Source organism: Silurus aristotelis (assembly GCF_946808225.1).
Source record: "Silurus aristotelis genome assembly, chromosome: 13".
Classification (NCBI taxonomy): domain Eukaryota; kingdom Metazoa; phylum Chordata; class Actinopteri; order Siluriformes; family Siluridae; genus Silurus; species Silurus aristotelis.
This window is the reverse complement of record NC_139586.1, coordinates 1,392,261-1,411,249: the sequence shown is the minus strand read 5'-3', so window position 1 is coordinate 1,411,249 and position 18,989 is coordinate 1,392,261. Positions and strand designations below refer to the sequence as shown.

The 18,989-nt window shown below is 41.7% G+C and overlaps 3 protein-coding genes across 9 annotated transcripts in view; all 3 read right to left on the bottom strand.

The window, feature by feature from the left end:
- Positions 1 to 18,989, bottom strand: part of slc4a10a (solute carrier family 4 member 10a) — a 352,554-nt gene that overhangs the window by 315,851 nt on the left and 17,714 nt on the right. For 4 of the 6 annotated variants that reach the window (XM_083557764.1, XM_083557763.1, XM_083557765.1 and 1 more), the window contains 15 exons: positions 18,795 to 18,969; positions 18,580 to 18,713; positions 18,213 to 18,458; positions 18,028 to 18,133; positions 17,282 to 17,443; positions 17,001 to 17,114; positions 16,727 to 16,888; positions 16,383 to 16,634; positions 16,226 to 16,294; positions 15,746 to 15,919; positions 15,547 to 15,669; positions 15,368 to 15,432; positions 14,996 to 15,106; positions 14,658 to 14,695; positions 11,306 to 12,074 (listed from right to left, as the gene is read on the bottom strand). In XM_083557764.1, coding sequence (XP_083413890.1) covers positions 14,683 to 14,695; positions 14,996 to 15,106; positions 15,368 to 15,432; positions 15,547 to 15,669; positions 15,746 to 15,919; positions 16,226 to 16,294; positions 16,383 to 16,634; positions 16,727 to 16,888; positions 17,001 to 17,114; positions 17,282 to 17,443; positions 18,028 to 18,133; positions 18,213 to 18,458; positions 18,580 to 18,713; positions 18,795 to 18,969 — 1,906 coding nt within the window. In that variant the 3' untranslated portion in view covers positions 11,306 to 12,074; positions 14,658 to 14,682. Of the gene's footprint in view, positions 1 to 11,305; positions 12,075 to 14,657; positions 14,826 to 14,995; positions 15,107 to 15,367; positions 15,433 to 15,546; positions 15,670 to 15,745; positions 15,920 to 16,225; positions 16,295 to 16,382; positions 16,635 to 16,726; positions 16,889 to 17,000; positions 17,115 to 17,281; positions 17,444 to 18,027; positions 18,134 to 18,212; positions 18,459 to 18,579; positions 18,714 to 18,794; positions 18,970 to 18,989 lie in introns of those variants that run through there. The other 2 variants (XR_014536238.1, XR_014536239.1) reach the window with 2 other exon arrangements.
- nxph2b (neurexophilin 2b) lies at positions 206 to 5,551 on the bottom strand. Of its 2 annotated transcripts, none has more exons than XM_083557806.1 (3): positions 5,072 to 5,551; positions 4,702 to 4,810; positions 206 to 1,578 (listed from the first exon to the last, which is right to left on the bottom strand). In XM_083557806.1, the coding sequence occupies exons 2-3, from the start codon at positions 4,759 to 4,761 to the stop codon at positions 838 to 840; spliced, it is 801 nt and encodes a 266-aa protein (XP_083413932.1). In that variant the 5' UTR covers positions 4,762 to 4,810; positions 5,072 to 5,551; the 3' UTR covers positions 206 to 837. The 2 variants fall into 2 exon arrangements, with proteins under 2 accessions (XP_083413932.1, XP_083413933.1); XM_083557807.1 differs by having other exon boundaries at positions 5,147 to 5,551.
- On the bottom strand, positions 5,702 to 8,766 carry LOC310735195 (uncharacterized protein). The gene is made up of 5 exons (XM_083557798.1): positions 8,412 to 8,766; positions 7,099 to 7,379; positions 6,936 to 7,011; positions 6,733 to 6,846; positions 5,702 to 6,559 (listed from the first exon to the last, which is right to left on the bottom strand). The coding sequence occupies exons 1-5, from the start codon at positions 8,450 to 8,452 to the stop codon at positions 5,953 to 5,955; spliced, it is 1,119 nt and encodes a 372-aa protein (XP_083413924.1). The 5' UTR covers positions 8,453 to 8,766; the 3' UTR covers positions 5,702 to 5,952.

Here is an 18,989-nt window from a genome sequence, read left to right as displayed (position 1 = left end):
CTCCAGTATGATTGGCCTACAGTGACTGGGGGGAATGAAATGTATGTACACAATTGCTGACTTGGCAGTTACTAAGAGCGCTATAACTGCTGACGTAAAAAAAAAAATCCGATGTTCTATAGGGGGGAAAAATGGCATTGTTGTGAAATCTGTAATCAATAATGAGTGATGAATTAATATAGAACGAAAAACCCCAGGATCAATTAAACCTTTTTATAAGTGTGTGTCAAAATGTTGAGACAGGAACCCTGAATGTCCATTAGTCAAACCAGGACACTTCTATTTCAGCCTTTCGTCTTCTCTCTGGCATTACAATTTTTAATGTCCTACGTACAATAATCCCTCAGGCCTGGGTTCAAAATATACCAATCAACAGTTCATCTGTAATCATTTGGGGATCACACGTTTTTAATTTACAGAATGAATTGTACAGAATGAATCAAGATACCCGACGTACACTACGATTATAGAACGTTTGCGTTCACGGCGGACGCTTTAAAGGAGTGATGTTCTAGTTTCTTATCTTCTCATGGTTTCGGAGTGAATGAACAAGCGTGAGAAGGTGCGTGTGCACGTGTATGTCCACCGTTTGATGATCAAATGTACAATTTAATACTATTACAACGTTATCGAATGACCAGAACATGCAAAAACACGGACGGTGGGTTGTGAGGATTTTTTTACATTACGATTTTAGCCCCCCTCAAATAATCTCGGACCTCCGGTGAGGCTTGCTTCCAGAACTTCTGCCCACTCGCTCGTCAGAAGGAAGAAAAAAGGTAACCAGGAAAGCCAGGGTTGTGAAACTCCCCAAGCATGGCTGTCTTGAAATAATGTCTACCCGTTGGAAGTGTAAGGCGTGTCACTGTGGTAATTGTAGTCCGGACAGATTTTCTGCAGCAGTTTGTAGTCAGCGCTGAAGAAGTCAATGTAGATGCAGATGACTTTAAAGGGCTTGGAGCAGAGCCAGGAGACGTGGCTCTGCGTCTGTTCCTGGAAGCACACCCTGCCTGCGTCGTGGCTGCAAAAGGACGTCCTCTTGCTCCGGTCAGTCTTCTCGTACTCCACTCGGCAGTTGAACGACTTGTCGTCTTTTGGGACGTCCAGAGTTTCCTGTTGGCCGATCTCAAAGTCGACCACCTTGGAAGGCGGCACCAGGCTCACCGAAACGTTGCCGAGGCCTGTGGAGTTGTGGCGGAAGTAGACGCTGAAAGTGCCGTTGCCATGGTCGACGATCTTTCCGGTGATGAGCAGGTTCAGCTTGACTGTCTTTATATGGGAATGGAAGTCTCCCCAACCAAACATCTTCTTGAATTTACCAGTCTTGACGATGGGCCTCCGCTTGGCTCTGGCCAGACTTTGTTCGCTCTCCTCGGTGCGATTAAACAGCCAGGTCCAGAGGTCTTGAACTGCAAGCTGCTGAGGGGCTTCACCAGTTAAGGACGGGTGCGAGAAAAGCCACAGGGGTTTGACGAGGTCAGAGCGTGAACCGTGCTGAGAAATGCTCTTGTCTTGTCTAAGGTTTTCCCTCCATTCTAGCAGGCCAGCTGCTGCACTGGGCTCTGCATCACATATGACCTTCAGACACAAAACAGAAACAAAAAAAATTGGTTTTATTACTTTTTAAACAAATCAAGAATTGGTTTTGTAAAGAGAAAAACGTGACCGACACAATCGTACACTTAAACCTCCTTCATACTAATTACCCTCTGCAAAATAATTTTGGTGTTGCAATCAAATGCACCTTTTGTGAGTGGAAAGTTCCTCAGAAGGAAATCCTCAAATTAGATTTTCTTTAGAGTCTGGTTCCTCTTAGAGTTTCTACCTCATGAGTTTTTCCCTCAGTAAATCAGTAAAGGTCGCCCGATCAGCACCAATAGTTGATTGGTTTCGACAAAAATCCATACTGATAGTTTTTCCGGCCTCAAGTTCGCTGTTATTACGAGAGCGGCCTCTAGGGGTGAATCACTGACACCACATGCTGATTGTTTTAACGTGAGACTGCATGCTGCACGGGGAGCGCTATATTTATTATTTCTAATTTATTAATTATCTAATTATATTTATTCATTAATATTCATATTTATTTAATTGAGCACATTTTCAGGATTCAGTAAAAAAAAAAATTTAAAGGCCACATTTTCAAGCAGAGCACAAGAAAATGCAGCTAACTAAAGGTTTGGTTTCTTTTAGTTTGAAATACTTCCTGTACAGTAATCTTCTAACACCTAACGTACAGCTGCATAACTGGACTATAATGTGAACACCTGACCATCACATCTAGATGTGGGTCTTTCTTAAACTGTTGCTACAAAATTAAAAGCACACAACTGTCCTGACTTACTTTGTCTGCTGTAGCCTCAAGATTTCCATTTACTAGCTTCATAAAGACATGGTCCCATGCTGAAAAACCTGAATATCCTGCACCCAGCCCTGACCTTCTCAACCCCTTGAACACCTGAGATAAACGAACATCACCAGGTCGTCCAGCCTAAACTCGGTAATGTCAGAAATTCCCACAGACACGTTCCAAAATGTAGCGGAAAGCCTTTCCGAAAGAGTGGAGGTTCCTTTAGTAGTAATCAGGTGTCCATAAATGACATTTAACAACATTAAATCTATGGCATTTGGCAGACACTATCCAGAGTGACTTAAATTTATCATACAACTGAGCAGCTATGGGGTTGAGGGCCTTGCTCAGGGGCCCAGGTGTGACAGCTTGGTGTGGCTGGGATTTAAACTCATGACCTTCAAAGATAAAGTCCAATTCCTTAAATAATATCCTACCGTGTCCCCATTACACTGATAAGGACATTGGCATGCCAATATATCAATCATCACAGGGGGCTCTTAAAGTTCTCACACAACCTGCCTTATTCGAATATATCCTTTAACCACTGACACTGCAAACAAGGAGCTATGACTTCTAGAAGCATAGGCCTGGAACTGTCCTGAGACATCTCCTCAGGTGCTTAGAGGTGGAGCATCTAAACCAGACACAGAAGAATACTAGAAGGTTGAAGAGTACGACTTCTCCACTCCAACCGATCAGTTTGCTCAGGACCATGTAATCCTTTTTTGAGAACATTTTGAAGAAAACTTCTACTCCAAAAAAATAATAAATCGGTCAATCCATCTTCACGGAAAGCGTGAGATTAGAGATCTAATCCAGTGTAAGTATATTTGATTACAGTTAAAAGAAAAATAAAGTGCAAGGATTACTCTCAGGCAGGACGCGACCCCCCGAGAACGTCCTTGTTTTGTAACGTAACTGGCTTAAGGACTAAAAACGTGTCTTTTCGGCATACGGGCCTAAAAATGAACGCCTTAAAAATCCACGCCAGACTCAGCGTCACGACAAATCCGAGGTGGAAAATTGGTGGATTATGGATTTTCTTCAGAGACAGATTATGCAAATAATAAAAACCTGCTGCTGTTGTGTTTGTTCCACTCGACTCCAATCAGTCAGTTTGATCTGCACTAAATAATTTCCATGAACACAGTGGATTTAATTAAGTATGTGGAAGCTAAAAAAAAAAATGCATCTTATTCTGCCTGGATGTCTGGAAAACCTCTGAAGACTCTACAATCGAATATACAATCGACTAAAGTCCACTGTGTTCTTCATAAGATCAGTTTATTTTTTTTTATATTTCATTTGTGGGTTCATTTGTTGAATTTTCTCTCCTTCCTGTCTTTTTTTCTTTCCCTTCAAACTGAGTGGATTCTCTTCTCTCTTTGTGTCTCTGTCGTCTCTCTTTCTGTCTTCACACACACACACACACACACACACACACACACACAGCAAAAAAAAGGCACCAAATCATTCGAGCCCTCACGTCCAGATTGTGTAACAGGACTGTCTCACACACACACACACACACACACACACACACACACACACACACACACACACACACACACACACACACACACACACACAAGAATTGAATTGGCTGAAATAACAATGAAAACCAAGTGTCGTTTGTTGATGGTGCCTTGTTGTTGTCTTACTCCTTTTTTCCCCTGACTCAGCATTTTAAATATCGAACAGATCTAAAATTCTTGGACGATGAATACAGCAGAATTCATTGCATTGCAATTTCTGCAGATCCTCCGGCTGAATCCTTATCCAGGGCTCCTCATCATGTTCTCTACGGTTTCTAAAGCTTCAGTACCTCGTTGTCACCTGAGGTGGATCGTGATACGTTATATTCCTTCCCAGGAACTGCTTTATGATAAGTATTTGGAGATACAGGTGTAGAAGAGCGCTTTCAGAGCGCAGGGGCCAGAAGTTCGTCCCATCCTGTACGGTTTAATGTTCTTCCTGCTCTCACACACCCACAGCCAGTGTTTGATTCTATAGCTGATTAGTTGAATCAAGTGTTTTAGGAGCCTACACACACTCCAAAAAGCATAGTGCTTTAGAGCCTCTCTGAAACACACACCTGCAGACTTGCTTTAAAAAAATGGAACTGAACATTTGATTTATTTAAAATTTACTTTTAACTGTTTAATAATAAAAACATTTTCTCCGTCGAAGTTCAATTTTTTTTGCATGTACCAAATTCTGTTTTTAGACATCAACATAAGTCAATAAATTGGGCTTTGAGGAAATGTGGCCTTTTTACATTTATTTTTTATTTGCAATATTGCTGAGTTTTCAATAATAATAATAATAAATAATAATAATAATCTTACCACGTGCAAGCACAAGAGCAGCAGTGCCGAAAGATGCTTCATCTTCAGGGCTTTGGACATGAAGGTGGTTCTTTAAAAAACAGGTCCACTGATTAATTTGTTCTTCAGACTAAGTCGGGAAGAACACATTCCAGAAGTTACACAGAACCAGTGGTTTGACATTTTGCACACACACAGTATATTATTATATAATTCTGCAAAAAATGTCAAAGATTCATGGATTAACAATTTGCATGAGTGCAAATGATGTTTGCAAGACTGAAATGTCTTAATTCAGCCTGCAGACATCATCTCCGTGCTGCACGAGAACATGCAGCAGCAGCAGCAGAAGAGCATGAACAATGTGACGTGAGAAGGTTTTGGAACTCACAGGTCAATTCCGTGCATGTTGAATTCTTCTTTATTTCTATTCGCAGCGTCCAAAAAAACAAAACAAAAGAAAAACCTTAAGTGCGGAGGAGAAGTCTTCAGAATCCTTTCCAGAGATTTAGAGCTCCTGCTCGCTCCGCTCGGGCACGCGCGCGCGCTCCTCTCGTTTGAAGTCCGCTGCTGCGAGCAGGTTGACGCGCCGCCGTGCAGCAGCAGCAGCAGCAGCGCGCGCGCGCAAATTCTGATTGGATGGAGATTTTGGATAGCTTGCGTCCAATCAGGAGCGAGAACGCACCAAAAAATAAATATATAATTTTTTCCCCCCCATTTAACTTTCGAAACAAGACGAACCGAGTCCCGGTGTGTAGAGTTTATGAAGCGCTATAACACCACGAGTGACTCATAGCCTCTCTAATGTCATCTAATTAAATAATGATTACACAAATTATATACTAAAATAAGTAGGGTAAAGGTTTTGCCTACAACAACACACACACACACACACACACACACACACACACACACACAAACACACAATTTTACACATTTTACTTTCGTACACACTTTAAAGTTTCCGCTTATGTTAACGTGCCACCTAGCGGTCAGAGTGTTAACTGCACCAGACATCCCCAACCTATTAAACTGTATTTATTTTTCTTTCAAAACAACGAAAAATGAATCCAGATCAATCCAAATGTATTTACATTTATAAATAAACATTTTCTCTATAAACTAACACTAAAACAGTGGCTTTTGCTCTTAGTATTTGCCAGTCTTTGTTTTTTTTTTTTTTTAACAAGATCAGTGTTGAAGGAACTGCTGATGGAAAGTCTGGAAGGTTTTTTTTTTTTTAATCTTGTTGCAAAACACAAACGTTGTCTCTCAATGGGTCTCCTTAATAATCTGGTTCTGACCACGCGTCAGTGCGGCTAACATGGCCCTGAAGCTGTGTTTCCGCCCTCTGAATGGACTCGACAGCCTGCTTTTCGTGGTGGCCGTCAAATCCGTACCGAGGAGCTCCGGTGGTGTTCGAAACACCTCATCATCTAGCCTGCTGAAATGATCTTCGTCCTTCACTGTAAAATCCTCTCCTGCGCTCTCGCTCCGATTTCCTTGCTCTGTGTGCGAGTCAAACTTCAGCACCCTACGAGTTCCTTCCAAACCGCCACCCTGAGCCTGCGTTTCCACGAAGCTGCTCACGTCACCAACACATTGCTTCTTGGAAACTTTCGCCAACCTCTGCAATGCTTCGTGGTGAACGTTGTCAAATACGTGCGACTTTTCTTTAGAGGTATTGCTGAAATCCAGCGGGAAAAGCTGCTCCGATGCGTCATCTGTTTCTGAGGACTTTCTCTTTTTTCGCCCCTGAGCAGCTGATATTCTGCTGTGCGAAGGCAGTGGAGGTTTTCCTGAGCTTCTGCGCCGGTGGGGCGGCCTCGATTTGCTTTTGGAAGGCTTTCGAAACACCTTTTTGCAGCGCCGCAGGTTCCTAAAAGTAGGGAAAAAAATAATAAAATGTACCATGGACTGGAGACGCACAACTCGGGACCTAATAGCTGGTGTCGTAACATCAAAACCATCCCGCTGATGGTTTTGTCTTCTACAAACCATCTCTAAAATTAGAAAAAAAAGAGATAAAATTTTCACATTTTCTGGACAAACCTCTGCAGAAACACGTGAGGTCTGGAGCAACGTGGCAACGATGGATTTTCCATGCCATCTTCCAACTGCTTCAGAGCTCGCAGCCGGATGTGCTTCAGGTGCACCCATAACCTGCTAAAGCGGCAAAACAGACAGTGCAGTGTGTTTAAGCAGCACCAGAACACACAATGCAACAAATTCTTTTGTTTCTTTAACACGCATACCCTCGCGATCGCCGGATTCTCTGTGGACACCGTTTTTTATTCAGCAGCCACTCATCACATGAGAGCGAGGCCGGATCTGAGACGGGGTTCGTCAGAAACAGCATCGGGTCAAAAAAATATTCTCACAACAATTCTTGGTCAAGTTCTCAGTCCAGATATTTACCATCTTGATCATCTTGTCTTTTTTTTCTCAGAGGCCCGTGCCTCTTCATTCTGGAGAAAAGCCTCTGGCACGTCCTGCACCTCAGCGAGTGAAGGCCAGCAAAAGGTGAGCTGGGGCCCGACACCACCGAGCCTTCAGATCCAGACCCGTCCTGTCGATTCTCTGCAAAGGACTTTGACGGACTGTCGGATAACCATAGATGGTCTGAAGCGTCGCTGCTCGACAGGAACGTTTTCAGCGTATCTTCAGCCTTCGAGCCCATCGGTAACGATATCTTCTGCCTTTATTAAAAAATGTATGTCAGTATTGTAACTTTTCAGTATTAAAAGTTACATAAAGATTTATTTTAATACATGAAGTTGCATAAATATTCAACACTGCTCTGGGAGAACTTTTTAGAAAGGACTGAGAAAGAAAGATATATACAGCGTCGTGATAAAAACACTGTATATGGATATTAGACTTGAGTTTGACTGATTACTGGGATTTACAGATAAATCGGCACCAATAGTTGACTGCAGGAACTATCAGCAAAAACCCTCGAGGGAAGTTTTTCCGGGTTGCATTATACAGTACGAGAGTGACCTCTAGAGGCAAATCACTGACATCACATGCTGTCTATTTGTAGTCTTTTTTATTTCTTTTCTATTTTTATTTATTTTATACAAATCTCGATTAATTGGTTATCTGGAAGTACAATTCCACCAAGCTATCGGTTAAAAAAAAAAAAAACAATGATCACTATTACTTTTTTCCTGTTATGTCTATTATAATCCCTTTCAAAGTTTTTTCATCCGATTATGGGGTGTATTTGAGGAGATTAGTGATCATTTCTCTATATTAGGAGATCAGGTGGAAGTTGATGGAAGGAGTGAGGTGTTCAGTAGGGTTAGGCAGGTATGGGGTTTAGTTTAAGGCTTGAAGACCTTTACACACCAGATCTTCATGAAGCTCGCTTTGTTCCTAGTGAGATGTCATGCTGGAACAGTGTTAAAGACATGTTTTACTGTTATGTGCTTCTAACTCTGAGAAAAACTACATAAAGGAAAAAATGTATGTCAATTGGGCGTGCACTGAGCAGTTGTCTCTGTAGTGCCCCCTAGTGGAGAAGCGGAGACACTGCGCTCCTGTTTTCAGAGCAGAAATCAGCTCACAAAGCAGATTTAGTTCATAATTCATTCATGTGGTCGGATTTTACTTTCCCCCAGAATTCTGCTGTTTGACAAAACACCAGGCAGCTACAGGACCGAATCCTGATCCGATTCAGGGTATAAAGTCTGATCAGGCTAACTGGATATAATCCAAGTACTTACTGCGGCTCCAAACGATGTGCTTTTTTCCTGAAATCCATCATATCCGTGTGTGTGTGTGTGTGTGTGTGTGTGTTTGTTCTCGCGTCAAACTGACTTACAATAACAAATCGTATTCCTTATGTCTCTTTTCCTTCTTTTAAGAATGCGTCTACTCCACGCTACATCATCAACGCGAAAAGAAATCATAGAAATCACGTGCTTTATACGATATCCTGCGTTTTTATCGACAGTTTTATCGCCGATAAAAGAAAACTGCGAAGCCTCAACGTTAGTTTTCCGCTGGTTGTTTTAAACGTGTCCCCGGCGGCCATTTCTCTTCTTCGCGGCGCTTATAGAGGGAAAGAGTTGTGGTGGGGGGGGCCCCCTGGTGGACAACGAGTTCACTGCACCTGTACACTGTCCCTACTTTATGGATGTACACTGTCTAAGGATGGATGGATGGATGGATGGATGGATGGATGGATGGATGGATAGATAGATAGATAGATAGATAGATAGATAGATAGATAGATAGATAGATAGATAGATAGATAGATAGATAGATAGAATTAATTCATGGAATTTGGGAAAGGAGATATTAATGTTAAAAATAGGGGAAGCAGTTGTGTATATCTCCCCCTTGTGGACAACAAAAGCACAGCACCTACACTCTGACCCTACTGTATGGAAGATGAAAAGACCAAGAATAAACAAATGCATAGATAGATAGATAGATAGATAGATAGATAGATAGATAGATAGATAGATAGATAGATAGATAGATAGATAGATAGATAGATAGATAGATAGATAGATAGATAGATAGATAGATAGATAGATAGATAGATAGATAGATAGATAGATAGATCTTTTGCATTAGTCATAATATCAAGTGTCTGGTTTAAACATCCACCTGTGATGCTGAATACAGTTTACACACAGTATAATCTCACTTAATTAGTCATACACACATCCAGCATGTGCATTCCTGCATATTTCCTGGAATAGTCCCTGAACCATTCAGGTTATCAAAAACCCGAAAAATGTGCAGGTTCTTCAAGGTTCTAACCCTGCAGACTCCTTTATAAAATCCTAATATAATGTCTCTTAAACAGGGTTTGAGTGGTGCTTTGTGAACGAGAAAATCAAGAACACTGTAGGACCAAAAGTTTGTGGACACCTGACCATTTCTATTCATGCGCTTTTACATATGTGCTTCTGGAACTTTGTATTGTCCCAACTTTTTTAGGAATTGTGTTTGTACTGCAGTGTGTTTTCTCAGCCATTTCAACACACACACACACAAACAAATAAATCACACAAAATCCTTTTTCTGGAATTTAGATTGTACATCATTTTAATGTGTTCAGATGATACAGTGTTTACACATCAGCGGTGCGTCAGAGAAAAGAACCCCCTCCCCGTACGCCATTTCCCTTTATTGACTTAACAATACGATTATGCGCCGTATGTCATTTATCTTATATAAGAAAACGTCGCCTGGCCATCCTTCAACACCATCAACGAAGTGCAATATTTACACCAACAAAAAGTAGCCGAATAAATACATCAATATAACGGCGACAAAGACGTTACAGAACCCGATGACGTCACCATGGAAACGTTACCTCACGACCACATCCGTTTTTTTTTCTTTCCCACATCTACATGTGAAATAAACGCTCTTAAAATGATTTATTTATCCATTCATTTTTTTTTTTACATATTACACAAACAACAACATTTTTCTTCTCGTGATATAATGCCCCTCTTATTACGGATTATTGCATCTCATCTCTCGTCAGTGTTTCTCCTGCACGCTTGAGTGAATACGTATAAACACGTGTATTACGAAATACGTGGGTTTTATTGAAGCTAAATATATAATACTCGGTATTTGCGATCTTATGTACGATGTTGACTAAAAAGATTTTATGTCCAAAATTTGTGAATAGTAAATCTATGAAGAAAAAACACAACAGTATACAAGATAAAATGGTTCGTAAAACGATGCTTAAAAAATATTGTGGTCTTTTTTTTCTTTTTCATTATTATTTTTTTTTTGTACAAACAAATGCAGTTAGCATTAACATACAAAGTGTGTAGAAAGTATGCTGAATGAAATAGCTCACGCGCTCAGACGGACATTTATGTACAGCTATTCACATGGACTACTATGATATATACAGTACAGACCAAAAGTTTGGACACACCTTCTCATTCAAAGAGTTTTCTTTATTTTCATGACTATGAAAATTGTAGAGTCACACTGAAGGCATTAAGGGCTATTTGACCAAGAAGGAAAGTGATGGGGTGCTGCCCCAGATGACCTGGCCTCCACAGTGACCGGACCTGAACCCAATCGAGATGGTTTAGGGGTGAGCTGGACTGCAGAGTGAAGGCAAAAGGGCCAACAAGTGCCAAGCATCTCTCGGGGAACTCCTTCAAGACTGTTGGAAGACCATTTCAGGTGACTACCTCTTGAAGCTCATCAAGAGAATGCCGAGAGTGTGCAAAGCAGTAATCAAAGCAAAAGGTGGCTACTTTGAAGAACCTACAATATGAAATTTTTCAGTTGTTTCACACTTTTTTGTTATGTATATAATTCCATATATAATTCCACATGTGTTAATTCATAGTTTTGATGCCTTCAGTGTGAATCTACAATTTTCATAGTCATGAAAATAAAGAAAACTCTTTGTATGAGAAGGTGTGTCCAAACTTTTGGTCTGTACTGTATATCGTAGAGAGATCATTTTGGCTGTCAGGAGTCAGAAAATAAAACTTAATGTTTTATATATATATCAAGATTGATGTCCACAGTCACAGTAGTATGTACAGACAGGTGACAAATTAAAGGTGGGAAATAAATTCTGCTGGTAATGATGAAAAAATGGGTTATTGGGTAATATTACGGGTATTATATCTTTTATTAAAATGGTAGTTTCTCACTTCTTTACAGTTCCAGAGATTTTTGTAAACACAATCTGAAGGTACATTGACGGTTCAACACGACCAAACACCATTAACATTACTGTACGTGGCAGCATTTGGCAGACGACGTCTTCATCCAAAGCGATCGCTCGTCGTTATACAACTGAGCAGTTGAGCGCTAAGGGCCTTGTTAAAGGCATCGGCAGCTCGCTCGGATTCCGATCCCAATCAGAAGTCCGACCGCCATCGTTCCCCCCCCCGCACAATTTGTCACCTGACCGTTTTCCTTTCGTTTGCGAAAAAACACGGAATCGTAGATCTCTTTCATACTGTATGACAAGGATATCGAAAAGGTTAACGCTACTGTCAAAAATACAAAAACATAAAATATACTTCTGGGGTTCAAACCGAAGCAGCTTCAAATGTAAAACTCCTAAAAGTCTGTAATATTTCGCCTGTAAAAGGATCTCACGCAAAGCTTTCTCCTTTACAAACACACGTATTTCCAGGCATTTAGCCAACACACACACACACACACACACACACAGACACACACACACACACACACACACAGTCGAATGGAATGTGAGAACAGGTGTTACACACAGTGAGCTACAGTGAAACACACATGAGTGCTATATAGTGGCACAATACTTATGTTCTTTAAAAGCAAAACAAAAATGTCACAAACTCGTCTCTCGGTCAATGTTCCAGTCTCCTATTTTCTTCCTGACGTCTTTCTCTGGAGCTCTGCAGGGTGAGAATGAAGAGAGGGTCAGATAAATACAGAAAGGAACAAACAAATCTAATCGAAACACCAAAACGAAGGAATGAGAATAAATAATATAATATGAAAATGTGTGCAAAATAATTTTGGTAATTTTCTGGTAAAAAAAAACCTCCACTCTTCAGGGAAGATGTTCCACTAAATTATGTGGAGATTTGTGATCATTCAGCCACAAGGGTAGTAGTAAAGTCAGGTACTGATGTAGGTGAGATGAGGAGGCCTGGGGTGCAGTCAGCACCATGAATTTGAGATCTATAGCAGGAGACTATATGTTAATGGTGTTGGCTTTGTGCACAGGGGCGTTGTCATGCTGGACCAGGTTGGGGTCTCCTAGTTTTCAAAGACATCCTATAAAACCATGGCCTTTAAATTAGGGAAACCATTTGGGGAAGAACCACATATGGTCAGGTGTCTCCTAATTCTTTTGTCCATATTGTGTATGTATTTATACACTGTATATATTAAAGTATCTGAATCAGGTTTATTGGCCAAGTGTGTTTACACACACAAGAAACTTTGTTCCAGATGTTGGTGACTCTCAAAAGTACAGACAAAATGAACACTATACATTTAACTTGGACTATACCAGACAAAACAAACTATACCAGACAAAACAAACTATACAAGGCAAAACAGACTATACCAGTATTGTCTATTGAGTATTTAAATATTGAGCATTTGGAGACGCCTGACTTTTCCAGCCATATGTGGTTCTTCTGGGTTCTCATGTTTCCCAGAGGACAGCAAGACGGTACATTTTCAATTTGAGGAAACAGTCCCCCACCCCATCATGTTCCAATCTTGCATGTAGGTAGATTGGTTATGCCAAAGTGTGAATGAATTTTCCTCACTGTATATATATATATACAGTGAGGAAAATAAGTATTTGAACACCCTGCTATTTTGCAAGTTCTCCCACTTAGAAATCATGGAGGGGTCTGAAATTGTCATCGTAGGTGCATGTCCACTGTGAGAGACATAATCTAAAAAAAAAATCCAGAAATCACAATGTATGATTTTTTAACTATTTATTTGTATGATACAGCTGCAAATAAGTATTTGAACACCTGAGAAAGTCAATGTTAATATTTGGTACAGGAGCCTTTGTTTGCAATTACAGAGATCAAACGTTTCCTGTAGTTTTTCACCAGGTTTGCACACACTGCAGGAGGGATTTTGGCCCACTCCTCCACACAGATCTTCTCTAGATCAGTCAGGTTTCTGGACTGTCGCTGAGAAACACGGAGTTTGAGCTCCCTCCAAAGATTCTCTATTGGGTTTAGGTCTGGAGACTGGCTAGGCCATGCCAGAACCTTGATATGCTTCTTACAGAGCCACTCCTTGGGTATCCTGGCTGTGTGCTTCGGGTCATTGTCATGTTGGAAGACCCAGCCTCGACCCATCTTCAATGCTCTAACTGAGGGAAGGAGGTTTGGTCCCCAAAATCTCGCATTAATTCTCTCCTTAATACAGTGCAGTCGCCCTGTCCCATGTGCAGAAAACACCCCCAAAGCATGATGCTACCACCCCCATGCTTCACAGAAGGAATGGTGTTCTTGGGATGGTGCTCATCACTCTTCTTCCTCCAAACACGTTTAATGGAATTATGACCCAAAAGTTATATTTTGGTCTCATCTGACCACATGACTATCTCCCATGACTCCTCTGGATCATCCAAATGGTCATTGGCAAACTTAAGACGTGCCTGGACATGTGCTGGTTTAAGCAGGGGAACCTTCCGTGCCATGCATGATTTCAAACCATGACGTCTTAGTGTATTACCAACAGTAACCTTGGAAACGGTTGTCCCAGCTCTTTTCAGGTCATTGATCAGCTCCTCCCGTGTAGTTCTGGGCTGATTTCTCACCTTCCTTAGGATCATTGAGACCCCACGAGGTGAGATCTTGCATGGAGCCTCAGTCCGAGGGAGATTGACAGTCATGTTTAGCTTCTTCCATTTTCTAATGATTGCTCCAACAGTGGACCTTTTTTCACCAAGCTGCTTGGCAATTTCCCCGTAGCTCTTTCCAGCCTTGTGGAGGTGTACAATTTTGTCTCTAGTGTCTTTGGACAGCTCGTTGGTCTTGACCATGTTAGTAGTTGGATTCTTACTGATTGTATGGGGTGGACAGGTGTCTTTATGCAGCTAACGACCTCAAACAGGTGCATCTAATTTAGGATAATAAATGTAGTGGAGGTGGACATTTTAAAGGCAGACTAACAGGTCGTTGAGGGTCAGAATTCTAGCTGATAGACAGGTGTTCAAATACTTATTTGCAGCTGTATCATACAAATAAATAGTTTAAAAATCATATATTGTGATTTCTGGATTTTTTTTTTTAGATTATGTCTCTCACAGTGGACATGCACCTACGATGACAATTTCAGACCCCTCCATGATTTCTAAGTGGGAGAACTTGCAAAATAGCGGCGTGTTCAAATACTTATTTTCCTCACTGTATATATATATATTATTGGGAAAAAGTATATAAAATCATTAGTGTGACCAGGAGGAGACGGGAAAAAAATTCGGGAGCTCATCTTACCTTTGGAAAGTCAGCAGTTGGGAGATTAGGAGAGGGAGCTACCGGGTGACATGGGATAAGAAATTCAGTCAAAATCGGAGAAAGCTTTAAAAAGGAGATCATATTAAGTGGGGGGTTTCAGGATCGGGGCTCAGGTGGGCTTTCATGGAGAAAACAGCTGGAGATTATCTACACATAAATAGCACAGAGAACGAACATGCAAGCTTTAAATTCATTTAAATGGCTTTTCATTGCAGGCAATCTTCTAACAACTCTAAGGCTATGCAGAAGCTTCTACAGGTTGGTGTAATAAAGCTAATCATGTAGCATATCAGTAGATAGAATAGTTATTTACAAACCTTTTTGCACTTTTATCATTTTTGCTGCTCTCCGTACTGAGGCTTTTCCAGGTATTTCCAAAAGAGGTCTTGGTCATTTCATCTGAAATGTTGACTGTGGACGGATCGTCCCTTAAAAACAAGACAGAAATCCATTAAAAGCAAAGTCATGGTGTATGCTAGTAGTGACATTTGTTTTAGCTATTTTCTTGATCCCGTGTGGAATCATTTAAAAGTAATCGGTTCATTCATTTTTGAGATACACACCAAAGGGAATCGGATAGAGAGATGCAATGAGAACATTAAAAAAAATGCAGTAAACGAGATGCAGGGCCCCAAAACCCAAGTTCTGACTAGAATTCATGAAAATGTCCTCCTGAGAGAAGTGCTTACTTGTAATTTCCTTCAAGTGGCACCTGGACAATTCCCTCATCCTCCATCATCACACTGTGGGTCTCCTGCCCAAATTCCAGAGATAAAAGATACTCAACCATCAGAAATACTTGGATTTTCATGATCAACAAGTCACGTTAGGCAGGAATCGGTCAGCGTTATTCGATACAGTAATGTACCTCGTTCTGTGCGTCCTCCAATTTCTTCTTCTTGCTCTCAGGCATGAGGTCATCGAGCCAACTGAGTTCCCTCTTCGTAAAAATAAAGTCCAGCAGCTTACGGATGAAGACTAACGCCAAGACCTGCGCCGGCAAACCAGCTCAATATCACTACCATGTCACACTTTGTGTCTTTCAGATAAAAAGGATTTTGATTTACCATCATAGGAAAAACGATGGCAGCTCTGGAGGTTTTGATGACCCACAGGAGGACGAGGCAGCTTAGCTGGATGATGGTGAACAGGTGGACCTTCCTCAAAGGAACATGTCTTAGGTAGATGAAGTCCGGCTGGTGTTTGGCTGGCATTCCAAACAACCTCAGACGGTCAAAGAACTGCACATGAGATAGAAATCACCGTGAACGCAAACTTGGTGGGAAATACATAACGTACTGTTTTAACGTAACTACGTAACAAAAACTTCTTCAGAAATGCAAACCCAAAGCATCAAGCTTGTCTCCGTTTCTTTTCACACTGCAGCTACATCACAAAAAAGGTGCTATCTACCCTCTTCCACATTCATTAGACTGCAGACATGCATGATTGTAAACGTCACTTCAATTGACAGAGTAAACTTCTCCCACCCAAAGCCAATAGGTACAAAAGCATGAATGTCAAGTGCATGTGCTAGTAACACCTACCTGTATGCCTCGGAGAGATGACGCCCCCATGTACAAGAAAACACCATATAATACAGGCATTGGGATGAACTACAGACAAAACAAAATGCATTCAATCACACGAGACTGGGAAAAGAAAAAATAATTACATTTACACTACAGGTTAAAAGTCACTGACCTTTAGGACGGAAGTCATGAAGACAGAGCAGCCCATGAGGACGAAGATCATAAGGCCGGTAAAGCGCTGCTCTCTGATTCCCAGGAATTTGGGCTGCTCTCCGGGTGCCGAGCACTCCGATTCCAGCTTCAAGCTGTTCACGTGCGAAATGGAGAGGACGGTGGCAGCCACGAACCATGGCAGTCCCATAACCGAACACACTCCAAGCATCACGCCCACCACAAACAGGTCCAGGTGGTAGCCACAGCCTTTCTGCAGAGGGTGAACACAAGAGAATCTAAGTTTTCATCAGAAAAGTCTGGGAAGACTGGGGAAGTTTGTTGACTGAGAAAAAACCCCTGTACCTTCAGCTTGTGCTCCTTCCTGTTAATGATGACAGCTGTGATTTGCTGATCCATGAAGATGAGGATGGTACAAAGCAATGCTGGGATAAAGGCAATGGGGATTGTCCACCAAGGGTTCGGTCCCAGAGGCCTGACGATCCAGCCGCGGTCATCTCTGGTCGGCTGTAGAAGGTCAGGAGATCAGATTGGGTTACACAAAGGCAAAGCTCAGTGACTGCTAAAAGCGCTGTCGTCATATTCATCAGTGTGAAGTCTGTATCACTGGATGACTCACTTTGAATTCATTAGGAACCTGCAGTTTGGGAGATGGAACCCCCAGAGCAAAGTCGATCCCCACCATGGTAGCGATAGTGATGAAGACTGCAAAGTCGCTGATGATTGCCCTCACCTGGAGTAAAAAACATACACACATACAGGAAAATATGGACCCAAACATCAACAAATATCCCCATACTGTAACAGAAGCTAAAACTAACTACACACACACACACACACACACACACACACACACACACACACACACACACACACACACACAAGCGCATACACACTTGCCTTGGTGGGGAAGTAGCGGCTAAATTTGAACTCCTTGAGGAATGAAGACATGGCGACGGTGGAGAAGAAGAGAACAACAGACCAGAACAGAACATCTGGGATGTAGGGGCCATGATGGCCGCACGCACTGCCCTGGAATTCACCCCTGAGGTCCACACAGCTCTGCAGCACAGAACAACACAGCGAACCTTCACCACACTGCTGTAAACTTCAACTTCCTCACACCTGCACAACTTTGTTCATGAATGATAACTGATCTGTATTAAGAAGTATTAAATGAATTAGAAAGCTATTTCCAAAGGCATCCTATACAATTGTCTCTCTCCAATAATACGCATACTGTATAGAGTGTGTTACAGACTAATAAAGAAAAATAGGATAGACAATTAGAACTTTAAGAGTATTAAATTAATTATCTGAAAACTGTATTATGTCTTTTTCAAATATGTGCAATGAGATATATAGATTTGTTTGAACGTCTTCCCATTAACTAAAAACTTGCACTGCTGTAATGCTGAAAACAGAACATACACCTTCCGACCAGCAGAGGTCGCCGCCCATGAGTACTACTTATTACATGCTGTTTTCCAACCAAATGAAATTTCCTGTACCGTTCAACAACAGTAGTAAAAATATTGAGGATCTGGTGATTCTCCATCAGCTTCCACAGCACCAGCAAGGTTGTGTAAAACATTATATGATGGAGTTTAAGAAAATGTGAATGAGTCGCTTTGCCATTCCCTCACCTTGACATCCAGACCTAACCAGTCGATCTCAGAGCTAGTGATGTTCTTCTCCTGCCAGTGTTGCAGGGTGCTGTTGCTTGGATCACTTGGCTCTGTGCACACACAGCTGAAAGGAATCACAGGTTATTGAATGCAGTCTAGATAAAGATGGATAGATGGATGGATAAACGGATGTGTGTACGTACGAGTACTGGGTGAGCTTGTTGAGGTCATTGTGCATGTTGAAGGAATAGGTCTCTCCCAGGTGCACCAGTTTCTCCAGAGCTTCGTAGATGAAAATGATGCAGATGAGTGAAGCAAAGGCCTCCTCTGTGAAGCGGGTGATGTAGCACACCAGAGAACTGGCATCCGTGGCCACCAGGACCAGGCAGAAGAAAGCAGTCCAAAGTCCGATACACACACGCAATGACAGGTAGGAGAGTCCATATTCCCTTAATAAACACACATCACTAAGCTTTGGAAATAGGTCATCACCAATCATATTTTTTTAATTACAGTTCTGATGTTTGACCAGAAATGGTTGGATCCACCAGTGCTGAGGATAAAACTCACTTGCAAAACTTGAACAGGATCTTCTCGAATACCAAGACAGGACCAGTGCTGCCCAGGATAGTGAGGGGCTGCCCAGCAAACAGAGAGTACGCTATCCCAGTCATAGAGGCACCGAACAAAGACTCGATAGCACTCTGAAAGACATAAACGTGAATTACAGCTCATTTCAGCATATACATGTACGGATGTAAAGCAGATGAAGATCGTGCACTTACTATTCGACCCTCTGTGGCTTCCCCCAGCAGGCCTCCGAAAGTAATCACAGGAGACATGCAGGCACAGTAGAGGAACAGGAAGGAGGCCAGACACTGTAGGCTGATGGCGTCGGTGTAATCAGACAGATAATGACCAATTTTGCGCTTTACATCCAAGATTAATCCTCCAAAAATCCTGAAGAGGCATATGCACGA

Bases quoted from the DNA above. Each gene is read 5' to 3' on its own strand.
- LOC310735195 (XM_083557798.1), bottom strand. From the start codon at position 8,452: ATGATGGATTTCAGGAAAAAAGCACATCGTTTGGAGCCGCA. The intron at 7,012-7,098 runs GTAAATATCTGG...ACCCCGTCTCAG, and splicing joins AAGACAAGATGATCAAGATG to ATCCGGCCTCGCTCTCATGT. The intron at 6,560-6,732 runs GTTTGTCCAGAA...CCCTACTTTTAG, and splicing joins CCTCACGTGTTTCTGCAGAG to GAACCTGCGGCGCTGCAAAA.
- nxph2b (XM_083557806.1), bottom strand. From the start codon at position 4,761: ATGTCCAAAGCCCTGAAGATGAAGCATCTTTCGGCACTGCTGCTCTTG. The intron at 1,579-4,701 runs GTAAGATTATTA...TTGTGTCTGAAG, and splicing joins TGCTCTTGTGCTTGCACGTG to GTCATATGTGATGCAGAGCC.